Source organism: Pogoniulus pusillus, chromosome 31 (assembly GCF_015220805.1).
Source record: "Pogoniulus pusillus isolate bPogPus1 chromosome 31, bPogPus1.pri, whole genome shotgun sequence".
Taxonomy (NCBI): Eukaryota; Metazoa; Chordata; class Aves; order Piciformes; family Lybiidae; genus Pogoniulus; species Pogoniulus pusillus.
Genome location: NC_087294.1, coordinates 975,243 through 989,350, shown reverse-complemented (window position 1 = coordinate 989,350; position 14,108 = coordinate 975,243). Strand labels below are relative to the sequence as shown.

The 14,108-nt window shown below is 40.2% G+C and overlaps 1 protein-coding gene across 1 annotated transcript in view; it reads right to left on the bottom strand.

The window, feature by feature from the left end:
• Positions 1-14,108, bottom strand: part of ESR1 (estrogen receptor 1) — a 183,660-nt gene that overhangs the window by 115,714 nt on the left and 53,838 nt on the right. The window contains exon 2 of the mRNA XM_064169411.1: positions 9,285-9,789. Coding sequence (XP_064025481.1) covers positions 9,285-9,789 — 505 coding nt within the window. The remainder of the gene's footprint in view (positions 1-9,284; positions 9,790-14,108) is intronic.

Below are 14,108 nucleotides of genomic sequence, written 5' to 3'. Positions count from 1 at the left end.
GGAAAAATTGTATCCCTAGGAAGTCAATGATAAATACCAGATCGTGGGACAAGAGGTGTGCAGAGTGGTGGATATGCTGCAAAACAACGCTGCCATTCAGAGGCTCTCAACAGGCTGGAGAAATGGTCCAACAAGAATCTCACGAAGCTCAACACTGGGAAATGCAGAGCCTTGCACCTGGGATAGGATAACCCTGCCGAAAAGTGGCTCTGCAGAGAATGACCAGCAAGTGCTGCAGAACACATTGAACGGAAATCAGCTGCGTTCCTAGCATCACGGAAGGCCAAATACATACATCCTCGATTGCACTAAAGTAAACATAGACAAGAGACTGAGAATAGAGCTTGTTCTCCTCTCCTCAGCACTTGCAAGACTGCTTTCAGTTTGCAGCTTCCAAGGCAGTCGGACAAACTGGAGCAAGTCCAGTGAACAGCACTCAGATGAGGAGGAGCTTGGAACAATTGCGTAAGAGGACATGCTGAGAGAACCAAAGTCTTGAAGAAAAGGCTAAGACAGAATTTTATTACTGCCTTCAACTATGTGACAGAAGACCTCAAAGGAGACAGAGCTAGAATCTCCTTGGAGGCACACAGTGAAAAGGTGAGAGACATCTGACACAACTTTGTACAAAGGATATTGATTATACATTAGCCTATGTAGCTGTGATCCCTGGATCTCTGGATATTGACAAAACTCAGTTGGATAAGGGCCTGAACAACCTGACTTAGCTTTAAAGCTAGCCCTGATTTGAGCAGAATGCTGACCAGATAATCTCCTAGAGGCCCCTTCAAATGTACATTACTCTGTAATGTTTGTCTGTCAGTAACTTGCCTCAGCCCACAGTAACAACTGTAGAGAAAGTCCTCTCAAAATCTGTGCAGCTGCGCAATGAGGCAACCTCATGCATCCAATCAGAGAAGGATGCTTCTGCAATCAAGTCAATATACAATCACAGAGGGGATGGAGCATGCACAATTTCATACAGTTTAGCTATCAAATGCAAACAAAATCCCACTGTGAGTAGTGAGAGACATGAAGAGTTTGTAGCTTAAATTTCAACAGGTCTTCTGTGAAAAACCAAACAAAAATAACCCTGATTAACAGCACACCCATCCCTCCACTACTATCTCAGAACTATATCTATAATACGAAGGTGTCTAGGCTACCCAATAAAATAAGTGGGGGAAGTTTTGCATGACTGTAGCAAAATATTCTTTTCCCTTCATGACTCCTAGAAAGTTACTGTGAAAAAGTTAAAAACTAGATTACCTGAGATGATCACAGGAAACATAACTCAAAGCTTGTAACCAAAGGAGAGGAATCTAGACAGGCTTATGAACCAACGCTACTAGAAGTCATAGAATAGAACCACAGAATCAGCCAGGTTGGAAGATACCTCCAAGATCATCCAGTCCAACCTATCACCCAGCCCTATCCAGTCAACTAGACCATGGCACTAAGTGCCTCATCCAGGCTTTTCTTGAACACCTCCAGGGACAGTGACTCCACCACCTCCCTGGGCAGCCCATTCCAATGCCAATCACTCTCTCTGTGAAGAACTTCCTCCTAAAATCCAACCTAGACCTCCCCTGGCACAACTTGAGACTGTCCCCTTGTTCTGTTGCTGGTTGCCTGGCAGAAGAGACCAAATGTCTGTACATAGAGTTTTGCTCTAGTGTGTCTACATTTTTCCCTGTGGAATTAGATTTATTTCCACTTCATTTAGGATTTTATTGCTTGGATCAAGAAGAAACAGTAATAGTAACTGTAAATAGCAACTATTTACAGTGTTTGACCCCTTAGGGCAATATGCCTTGCAGATATTCCTAATACATGCCTCTTAAGGTTGTACTGGTTCTGATATTCCTGCTATTAATATTTTCAGCTATGTTATTTTCTGTGGGTTTCGCTCATAGCCTTTCTCCATGAACCTAATTAGAACATTCTTAAATATTTAATATTCTGCTGACCCAACATTTGCAGGATTTGCATGCATTATCTCTCGTTGATAGCCTCATAGATGAAAATTAGAATTACACTTCTGAGAGCACAGCAAGACAAAGCTATAAATACTTTTTCAACCCATAAATCTAAATAATTCAGACCACCTAAAACTGTTGCAAGATAATAAATGTGCTACAGTAGCTCATACATTGGCAATACCCACATTTTCCCTTGCTTGTGTTTATCAGTTTGGCTAAAGAAGTACCATTTTACCACAGGATGCAAGCAAACAAAGAAGTCCTTCTTTGACATACTAGCTCCCCAAAGGCAGCTAGATTTGGTGCACACTCTCCGCCACAGCACTCTTTGCTACCACCACAGTTTCCTGGATACAAGGATTCTATGATACGCAATTTGAAACAGGGATATTACTGTCAAGTTCAAGTTGTAACAAATAACCAAAGTAGAGAACAGTTATTTTAATTAACTTTCTTTAGACAGCAGCTGATAAAAGTTACAGAAAAATAACCAGATACGACTCCATTGAGATTACTCAGTTTTCAGCATGTTTACTAGCTGGGCACACTGAAAACACAGATGAAGAGGTATTAGGTGACATTTTATTTCTGCCAAGCTCAGATTTCAGAATACCTGTCTTTGATAGTAAAATGAAATTATTATTTCAGAGTTAGCAGCTTCTAAGCTTCCATTTGTTTCCAGACAAACATGAAGAATGTTTCTAAAATCTGGCATATTTTTTTAATGAATTACTGGAACTCACAAAACCTGAATTACACTTGAAGTGAGAAACTTTTACCATTGCCTTCCATGCCCAAGGAAAAGGAAGTAATCTTTTCCTATTTGTACAGATGCTAACTGTTAGTTAAGATTGTCACTGCAATGGGTGAAAGACCACTGCAATTGTTATTCACACCTGTCGAACAGAATTCACATGTAGAACAGTCAGACAGAAACTCCGTGTTTTCTGATGATCCTCTTTCTATCAAAAGGTTAAGAAATAAAGCCAGATCATGCCTGAATTCAATACTGTTATGAACACCTTGTCAAGGAAAAAGACTTCCCTGCAGATTTATGCTCTTCTTGTCTCTAACAGGTGTCACTGCTAGTATCTGCTAGATTAAATCTGGTAAGCAGTATCTGACATATTCATGTTCCTGCACCAGAAGAAGAAATATCTTGAGTCTGATTATGTAAGAACCCTCCCAGCAACTGGAATCTGAGTTTGGCAGAAAAGCAGAAATGCCTTGCCTTACCCAGTGTCACACTGCTCAGGGTTCCTAACGAACTGTGTGTGGTAAATTACGACTCTTTGCAGTTCACTGGAAGGGCCACCCAAATACACACAGAGTGTACAACCTCAGCTGTGGCTTCTCCTTGTACAGCAACTTCTATAAACAGCCCTTGTAATGAATGCAATGAAAGCAGCACTTTAAATGAGAATGCTGAAGGACAGCATCTCCACTCTAATCTCAGTTCTGATGCCTGAAGAGATAACAGAAAACTCCCAGCAGACAGACCAGGGAGCTTATGATTACCTTCAGTGTTTCGTTGTTAACACCAAAATGTCAGTTAGTTAGAAGTGGATCCACTTCAGCGGCAGGACTCCTCTGTGTTTGTTTGGAGCCATGCCTTCAGCTCCCATTGGCCTTTCTTGTTGGTTTAACAAAAAATGCTGTCATTCGGCAGCCACGCTGCAATTGCTGGAGGTACTGATGCCAGCAGCTAATGCTTTCCCTATCAGAGCAGACATGGCCACCAGTGTTTGCTGTTTCAGTAGCCTCAGAGCAACAGTGATCAAGGCCAGTGTCACCCAGTCAATTCCCCCTATTCCTCCATAGCAATCTCTGTTTAAATAAAGGTAGATTGCAACTGGTGAGCAGGGGGGTGATGTACAGGTGGAATTAATTTCACATAACATTGGACTTCACTGGGCATCCATCTTCATCTAGTACACATCTGTGCCAGAATGAGTCATTTTAGCTGTATTTTATAGTCACCAAAAAGAAACTTGCATTTTTAGAGCCTAAAGTACCTGGTCTATATTAATCAGGTACCGCAGAAAGAGTGAGCGGTGTGTGTGTCTCTCTGCGCGTGTCCATGTATGTGTGTGTGTGTGTTCTCACAGTTCCTCTTTCTCTCTGTGTTTCCATAGACTAAGAAGAGAATCCATGTGAAGGCTTGATGCTGTTGTCCATGTCACATGCTGTTTGGGGTGTTCTAGGTGATGACCTTTACTGACACCTATCTCCTATTCCACACAAGTATAGCTACACAGTAGGTCCTGTGTCATATGTGCTAGACCCATTTGACCACCTATGGAGTGGAAATCTGAGTACAGAAAGACCTATGTATCTACATGGAATCAGATTAGCCCCATCCACATGAGCTACCTGATAAACCATGGGCTTTGGCCACAGGTTTTAAACCCATATGGAAAGGAGCTGGTACACGGAACACTTCTGCTAAAAACACCTTTTCTGAAGAAGTGGACAGTTTTCTTCGAGGAGAAGAAGAGAACCTTGAAGAGGAAGCTGACAGAGAGCAAGTGAAATCCATCTCCCTGTGTTGGCAGAAAGCAAGATGATGAGGAAGCATTACAGCTCTACTCATTCCCACCACTTCCCGGCCTTATTCTGGAGCGCACGGAAGCACAGAGCACAGGTACTCCTCAAAACTATGGGTGGGTGAACCTATGGTAGGAGCACAGTTTCAGCAGGAAGCACAGCAGCACATTCTCTAAGAAGAGCTGAAGAACCAGCCAAGTTGGTTTGTCCAAGTCCCTCATAACTGTAATGTGCGTCTCAGAACATTAACAGGTTTATCTTTCCAGTCTTTCTGTGAGATAGTTAACTCAGTGTTTCTCTTTCTCTTTCATCACAGCCCACTACTGCTGTAAAACTGTCAGAGATATCAGTACAAGCTCTGACAGTAGGAACCCTTCCAAGTGTTCAAGAAACTTCCTGAACTCTTGAACTGTTCAAGTGAGGACAGGTTGATGCTTTAGAGCAAAATGAAGCAAGTAACAAGCAAACAAAAGCACTACATGACATAGTACTCCTCCATGTTTGAGGCACAGGAACTTTCACTTAAACAGGAGGAGAAGCTTTTTGAAAGTGGGGGTGACAGCACTGGAAGAGGCTGCCAGGGGAGGCTGAGCAGCCTCCCTCTCTGCAGACATTCGAGACCTGCCTGGCCGCGTTCCTCTGTGAGCTGGTGTAGGTGATCCTGCTCTGGCAGTGGGGCTGGACTGGATGAGCTTTCACCGTCCCTTCCAGCCCCTGACGTGCTGTGATTCTGTGATGTTACAGAATATCTCATGCTACATTAAAAGAGAAACAATAACACTTGAAGTTTGTGGTTATTGTATTTATATTCTTCTAAGTCTAAAATCTGGGGAAATCCTCTCTTTTTAGTACTCACCTCGAACAGCTACAAAGACTCATAATAAATTACACAAGGTTAAAAATGCCTATCAGCTTAAGTAACTGTTTTAAAACATACATCAGATTAAGTAACTGCTTTTCAGACTGATGGATTTGTGAATTCCAGCAGAAGAGGGATCAATCCGTGTTTGTAATCTTTCTCAATTTTAGCAAGTACTAAAGTTAAAGCTCTGATCATATTGATTGGAACAGCAGTTTAAAATTACTCACTTTCAGCATGATAACTGGGGCTAAAGCTAACTAAATAATGAATCTAAACCTAGAATAACTACTCACAAACTAGCCACTAAAAGTGAGGGAGCAATGATTTTTCATCTGCTGTTCCTGCATTCATGCTGATTTGCCCTGCCTCTGTCACTCCCTATAGACTGACAGACAACTGCCTTGTCAGGTAGCTGGAGGGTGCAGTTCATCTTTACATGAGTTTTGGCCAAATTTGGAAGGAGTATCAAACACAGTCTAGAGAGAGCCTGAAATACAGGCATGATTTCAGTTCAGATCCAAGAGACGCAAACTCAGTGGGGTAACACAGAAATACCACACTCTGGCAGAACAAAAGGGACTTGGGTTTGCTGTTGCTTTTAGGAATTTACTGAGATAAATTCACTACTGAAAGGCTTCTTGGTTTTCCCTGAATGAACAAAGTCCTGCCAAAAAACCATGCAACAACCAAAACTCAAATTTAATAGTGAAGAACAAAAGAAATCTTTCAATAACTTCACTGCAGTAGCCCTGAACACAAGATTGCCTGTAATAAGAATCAACTACTTCTCAGCATTTAATAAAAAGAAAAACCTAATATGAAAATAACTGAGAAAACAAAATAAAAGATGAGATTTTAAGAGGAATAAAACCATCATCAGTGCTATGCCTTCCTCCTTTCACTGGAGGGTACTGGCATTGTAAGATAAGGAAGAGGTATTTAAGCTTGGCTCCCTATAAAAACAGGCATCAGGTTAGACATAAAAGGGGTCAAGCTAAAGACAGTCATTAATTAAGCCTCTTCTTTTTTTCTCAGATTCTGACACCCCCTAATTTAGAGACTCCAGAAAGGAGAAAATTGGTGTATTTTTCACAACCTTTATAAAATAATTCCTTTCTTTATATATCACTTTGTTCTTCATCTTATCTTACAACAAGAGACAAAGCCTTTCAAAAAAAGGAAATATTCCTTGAGAGAAATAAATGTAACTTCAGAATTAATACATCTGCAGCTACACACATGGCTATAGGCAGCACGACTTTGACTACTTATCAGAAAATCAAATTACATCAACATTTTCCCTTATCACATACAGGCACTTTTGTGACAGAAGATTTTAAGGTTTTCATCCAAACATTAACAGAATGTACTTTCAGCTCCAACCTATGATCACTTGTATAGCTGAATGCAGCATTTGCATCTCAAATCTCAAGTACAACAGGATGATGAAATGCAAATATTTCTGTCTTAAAAGCCAAAGAGCACAACTTCATTACACAGAAAGGCAAATGAGAATTGCAGAGGAGTCTTTCTGAGCTTAGATTGCTTATTACAGAAGTAAATAGCCATATCATAAACTGTTCATGATCCACTTTAAAACCTGTTAGGGTTTCTGACTTGAGAACTTTTGCCTTTACCACTTTTACTGCTAGGTTGTTCCAGAAATTCAGTATCTTGGTAGTCAGACATCTTCCAGTCTCCAATATAAATGCATTTATTCATCATCTGGTTACACTGCCCCACGGCCTCTTTTCTCTTATGACACAACTGAAACCAATGAGACTATCATGCACGATAATATTTTTTTTAAGAACTTGTTCTTAAACCCATGATTAAATATCTAAGTATTTCCCAGAGACTGAAAACCTACTCAAATTCTTTTAACAGGCTGTTGGTGATTGGATTTGTGCCAAAACACAAGAATAAAGACCTAATATTTCCTGCTGTGGAGATGATAATTTTCTAAACACAAACTTGGAAAAATGAATGTTTTTTTAAATATATGTATATATATTATTAATTCCAAGACTGATCTGCCTCTTAACAAAAGACAGTAATTTCAGAATATAATCATATTGATACACAGTCCTTATTGTGGCTGCACAGAGCCACAAATCATGTGTATAACACTGCATGTAGAAAAACTACCTGCGTATTCGGGATCATCGATTCACCTAATTGGTGCTGCACTAAGCCTCATCAGCTGCATTTGACAAAAACACATCCTCAAGGGAGACACCCATTCTTGATCAAAAACGTCAGGAAATGGGGAATCCAGCACTGGCCTTACTCTAGTGGGTGTCTTCTCCAGGGGCTAAACTAAAAAAAGTACACTAATTTTATTTTTATGTCTTTAATGTGGATTCACTGTTTAAAAATAAAAGGGCATTGTTTCCATAGTTAAATTCTAACTCCAGGTGACTCTTGGATTTGATTCTTCTTGAAGTAAAATACCCTGGCTAGGGTACATTTTCTTCCTGTGTATATTTCATCTTCACAATCTCACTACTCTATTGTTTACATATCTAAGGTCACTTACACACTTTTCACCATTTGTTTGCACTGGTTCATGTAAAAGAAAACTCAACCTTTAATCTAGCACAAAGTGCAGTTTCAAGTCACTGGTAATCATTCAAGACCCTTATATTATGATTCTTCCTAAAGATATTGTCTGAACCACTTCAGTTCACAAATCACTGACATAACTGTTCACCAGTCTTTATTGCATCTGCTCCCCAAAAACTGACTGTAGGAAGTGCAGTCATCCTCTGTTTGGTAAAGACCAGATTCTGCTACCAGATTCTCAGTCGGCCTGAGTTAGCCTGTCTTTAGGTACACAGGCTGCTGTTCACAGTAACATGTTATATTGTGCAATTAAGTCTGTCAGTCTGGCCCTTAACACAGGAAAAATAACTCACTTCTATTTTTCCAGTCATTCCATTTCTAGCAAACTATTCTGTATCTCTTAAACGGTACAGACAGAGTTTAGGGGGAGAAAAATGAAAACATTTCTGATTGCTCACTTTGATTCACTGAGGCCCAGTATAATAAATGGATGGAAAGCTATTGCAGAAACACGAAGGGTGTGGGTACCGGTGTGTAGGACTACATTTTCTGCAAGCTACAGTTTTGTCAATAAGCTACATTTGCTTCAAAATGTACAGAAATGGTTTTACAACTGAGAATAAATATTTAAGTGGAGGAAAACCATCACCCATCTTCAAAGATACTTTTATCTTTCTATCCCAGGCCAAAGTAAAGGGATAAAAATATAAAAGTCCCCAAAACCTCTTTGTAAATGCAGCATACCAGATGGATGGTTGACATATGTCACTGTCCAATGAAGAATGCAGGTTGATACATGCACAGTTCTCACAATAGCACATGAAGGTGGCTGCTGACCGAAATAATGCCACCGATTCAATTCTAACTGTTTGATTAGGAATGATATTGTGCTTCTGAAATACTTCCTATATAAGTCACTTCTTACACTGTAAAGGAAACCAGAGGACAAAAATACTCTATCAGCTAAAAGCTGAACAAACAACCACTCACACTCAGAAATATGTGATGGTGAATGCCCTTTTAGTATCCTTCAGACAGTGACAGTAATATATTACAACAGGGAAGTTGCTTGCCATTCTTTAACCAATTATGATTTCATGTTTCTCCAGGAAATATTTGTTCTTGTTGTGCAATTTTTTTCTCATTTAGGCAGAGCTTTCAGAACTTACGGCTTACAGTCACACTGTGGGCTAGATATCCCGCACGATTCAACTAAATCACACGGACCTCTGCACAAAAAAGAAAGGATCAGAGGACACAGATTTCCTCACTCTAAATTTCTCAGCTGATCTGCTTAAAGAAGAAAGATAAATTATCTTTGCATTTACCTGTAGAAGGCTGGAGGAGCAGCTTCCCTCATCCCAAAGCTGCCCTGTTCGTTTTCAAGGTAATAGGGTACCTGTTGGCTGTGGTGGTGGATGAAGGGTGAGAGTTGGGGCGCCGTTTGCAGGAACACCACTGGGCTTGGTGGAACATTGTTCAGTGAGTGAAATCCTGCCAGACTGCTGGACCCAAAAGATTCAGAAGTAGGGGCATAACTGAGAGTTGTAGAGCTGTACACTGGAGCTGTAGTACCGAAATCATAAGCGGCTCCTTCTGGGTAGTTAAAAACTCCTGTCTTGTTGCTCTCCACGTACATGTCGCTGAGCGATCTTTCCAGGGGAATCTTCAGCTGAGGTCTGCTCAGTGTCTCCAGTTCAGTGCCTTGAATCTGGTGCAGCAGAGTAACTCCAGAGGTTTTGGTGTGAAGGGTCATGGTCAGTGCTAATAGCAGGGAGCAAGGAACATATCTGCTTTTACTGTCAACAGCGAGATCGGCAGCTGGTAATTCACCTAAAAAAATACCAGAACCTATTCTGAGGCTCAGAATACATCATAATAAAGCAGCACTACACAGGTATCCCTCTAACCTCAGCAAGGAGGAGGGTACAAACGAATGCAGAGTGAACACTGAAAATGCACATTCTCTCTCTCCCCTTCTCCCTCTAACTTTTAGGAACTCCTCATCTGCACTAATATGCATTACAAGGCACTGGCCATGAGCCAGAAACTCTTGCCTTGTGTCGACACTGGTTTAAACATCGCTTCAGGAACAATTAATTTTGGAGTCACACCAAAGAATTGTCCCTCTAAGTGTTACTTCATTCTTACTAGCCATTTAATTTTTCACTTCAGGGCAGTCAGTGCTTTGCAGCAGCTAACGGGAAAGGACACTTAAATCCAACCAGGAAGAGCAGTCCAGTGGTCGGGCAGATTACTGCCTTTTATTTCCTCAGCAGGCTCCAATCTATCTGTGCTTATCTGTCCTCCTGTTTGATTCATTTTCACGCTTGCTAGAAATATGTAATGTGTACATTGCAATGACCCTGGTTAGGAATGTGCTGTAATTGAGATAGGGCAAAGCAGAATGTGTGCGTGCAAGTGTGCGAGTCTGTGTGTTTGTGTCTGTCTGTGCGTTAGGAACCTCACTCAATAAAACTCCCTAACAAAGTCTAAGGTTTACAATATCTACGTAGAACAAAAGGGTTATAACATAATTTCATCAGTAATAGCAACTTCAAGTTACTACAGTGTAATAGCAATATTAAAGAGAGGGAAAGCTTCAGATTAGCCTACAAATTCCTCTGTGAAATCGTGAGACAAAGCATTCAGATTTTGCCACGGGAAGATCTTAACGGTTAGGAGGGGAAAAAAATTTGATTGTATGACATGTGATTTGAGTATAGGAAATTCTTTTTCCTAGTCCTGAAAACGAAAGTTCAGCAAACACGAACCTTTAAATCAGACTTGAAAATCAAGTACTCTAAAATAATCAAATGGAATCAGCTGTGAAATAAACTTAAATGCATCTCGAAGTTATATTTAGGAGAAAAAAAAGGGGGAGGGGGAATGGAGAGAACATAATGAAAAGGTGTGGCATGCATGCTTCATCTTGCCATCTCACCCTATATAACTTTAACTTTGCACAGACTAGTCCTCCTGAAGCAGCTGAATGAAAACCTCCAGAAAAGGTTTCAAGCTCTCCAGATTTGCTGCTGTGGTCTGTGCTTCAGTCAGTGAAATAGGTCAATGCCATCCTTAAACGCATTAACATATGGGCCTCGCTTAGTGTGCTTTGAATACTAGCAAAGACTCTGCTATACAACTCCAGTTATTAAGTTCAACCTCCAAAAAAGCTGAAGAAACTGATAAACTCACTATGCAGGTCACCATACCTTCAAAAAAGAGTTACCAAAAATGTTTTTATTTCAGTAATAATACTGTGTTTTCAGAACTTGTACTAAAATAGACATTTATATTTGCAAGACTGTTCTGAAGCAACATACATGTCTACCTTTGCAGGCACGCAGCTAAAGCAGCACACACATAGACATGCACTTGATAGATTTCCTCACCCGACCAGCCACCCTCTCTACCCTGTTCAAATTTCAAATTGTAGACTTTGATCAAAGAGATAAGCTTGTTTAAATAACACTGAACTAAACATGTTCCCAGTTAAAAAAAAATTATAATCAGATGACCATAGCCAGCAGTTCAGAAAGTCTTCAAAGAGTGAGTCTGAAAATACACCAGACAGCGAGAGCGAAAAAAACAGGAGTGTGTGCCTGTTCGCACAGAGTGGGCGAGCATGCAGCTGCAGGGACTCACAAAACAGCAAGCAGGCACAGCTCTCAGCAGCCAGTCTGCTGGGCTACACAGACCGAAGTGAATGGCAGTCACAAGTTTAAGGTCAGTTACTCATGAATTTCATGCTGTGTTAGACTTGCTATATGGACAGGCAACAGAATGCTCCAGCGTAATAGCTATGCAGAAGATGGAACATGTAAGTGTGCACACACGGAGAGATGACTTATGAACGCATCCTGTGTAACCTCAGTGCTCCTTGCATACAGTTTTTAAAGGCTTCATTTTAATTCTTGGGGTGGGGGGGAGACAAATACTTAACATTTCCACCATACATGAAGACCATTAAAGCACAGCATAAGGTAACGTAAAAGCACCATCACTTCTCTGTATCATTTAAACTAGGGAGCACATGAGCAACTTTCCACAAGACAGTGTGGGTTTTTACAGCCCTGCCCTCTAAAAGGACTCAGAAAATAGTAGTGTCACCAATAAAGTCTTAGGGGTTTCCTAGCAACCCTGTGGTAGCATCCTGTAACGTCTGACTTACTTTTCCTGTGAAAGAAAAGCAAGAGAGCAAGAAAGAGCAAGAGTGGGGCTGGGAATTGATCAAACTAAATTCTCTGAAGGAGTTGTAGTTCTTATTCATGTATACTGCAAAAAATCTGTTCTAGAGTCTGCATTTTATATGTGGGGGTTTGCAATATAAAAAGCTATGAGATGCAACAGATTATCAGAAGGGTTATTTTTCTTATCCTGCATGATCACAACTATCCTACTTGCCCCAAATTTACACGTGGTACTAAGATATTGATCTTTGGAGATGGCATTAGATGCTTCTGCTTGTGGGCTTGCCCCTCAAAAAGAAGAGACCCAAGATTCTACAACCTTTGTGATTGAAGGCCAGTACTTGCTCCGGGACCCAATTTAACCACTCCCATCTACTAGATGTCAGGTTTTGCGTGTTAAGAGCACAATAAGGAAATGTATACATGATACAGCAGTAACATTTGGTACTTTGCACCCGATGGATACAAAGTCTACACAGAAATGTGCTTTTTACTGAATTCCACTTCATGTACACCTTTAAAAGTGTGTAGGTCTGAGGAAACAGGCCTGCCTCATTCCCCGAGTGTTTGTGAGGTTTCTTGTACACATGCAGTCACAACAGAGATACATCAAACTGTGAGTCGTTTGCAGCATCTTCATGCCCCGTGCTAAGCAGAAGCGTTCAAACATGCTTAGTCAGAGGAACATCTACCTTGTCACTGGTGGTAACTCCTCCAGTGATGCATACTCAAGCACAACCAATCTGCCCTACGTATTTCTCTCGCCTTATGAAGGCCTAGTATTGCTTTGGAATTACCAACCACATCCTGAAGGAGAAAGTCATCTATCTGAGTCTTCCTCAGACACACATAAAAATAGAGGGAAATTGGTTCTACCAATTCTGAAGATTTTCTCAATTGTTATCAGTTATAGATTTTCTTTCTGCTATGTTTATGAATTTGCTGTCTTTGATCCATCCAGATTTACGCATGCACAGTATGTATGTACATGTTCAATTAGAGATGAAATAGGAAAGTAAAAGGGAATAGCAATGAATAAACTCTCAAAACATAGAAGACTGCAACTGAGGAGCACTACAGGTATGGCGGCAAGAAGGTCAGAGCAGAATTTGCTTCATATGCAGTGATTTTTAGTGAGACAGAGTCAATTCATGAGTTTCTGAAACTGAAGATTCAGACACTTTCTCATGGAGTTAAGCAATTAAATTGATTACATGAATGAAACTGACCAATTAAATCTTTTGCTTCCCTTTTAAAAATCTCTAGAATCCTATTTTTTCTCTAGATAAGCCAGAGTTCCAATGCCCAGCTCAGATTTTCCAGAGTGAGGAAGTTACTCTCAATCACTCTACTATAATAACAAAAAAGTAGTAGCATTAAAATTATATCACACTTCTGTGGTTAAATTAGCATCATTTGCTGATTAAGAATATTTAGGCACATTTCTAAAGGCAAATTCTGCTCATTTTGATGAACAATCTGCACCATTTTTACATTTCTGTCTTTTTTCCTTTTTTATTGTTGTTGACAAATGACCACAGTAATCAGATTAAGCTATCAGCCATGCATACTGCAGTTTGGCGCGACTACACCATCAGCTCAACACCCTTACCAGCTACAAAACAGATGGGTACTGAATCAGGTTCAGGATTCTTACCATAACAGACAACACAAACATATTTTCACTACAAAAATAAAAACTATGATTTAAAACATGAAAAAAAAAATAAAGAGAACAAAGAGCCTACTTCCACTTATTGCAAGTGGGGCACCAGCAAAAGGTGGTAGGAAATATTACTGTAAGTTATCTAAATAACCAAAAGAAGGTTTGAGGACTTCCAGCACCGTCTGCACTAAAATTAACCACAAGTTCCTTCTCTAAATTAACCACAAGTCTTGAAAGTAATTTAGAGAATGGTAACAAAGTGAGTTCCATTTATAGAGAGAAAATAAGAAAAT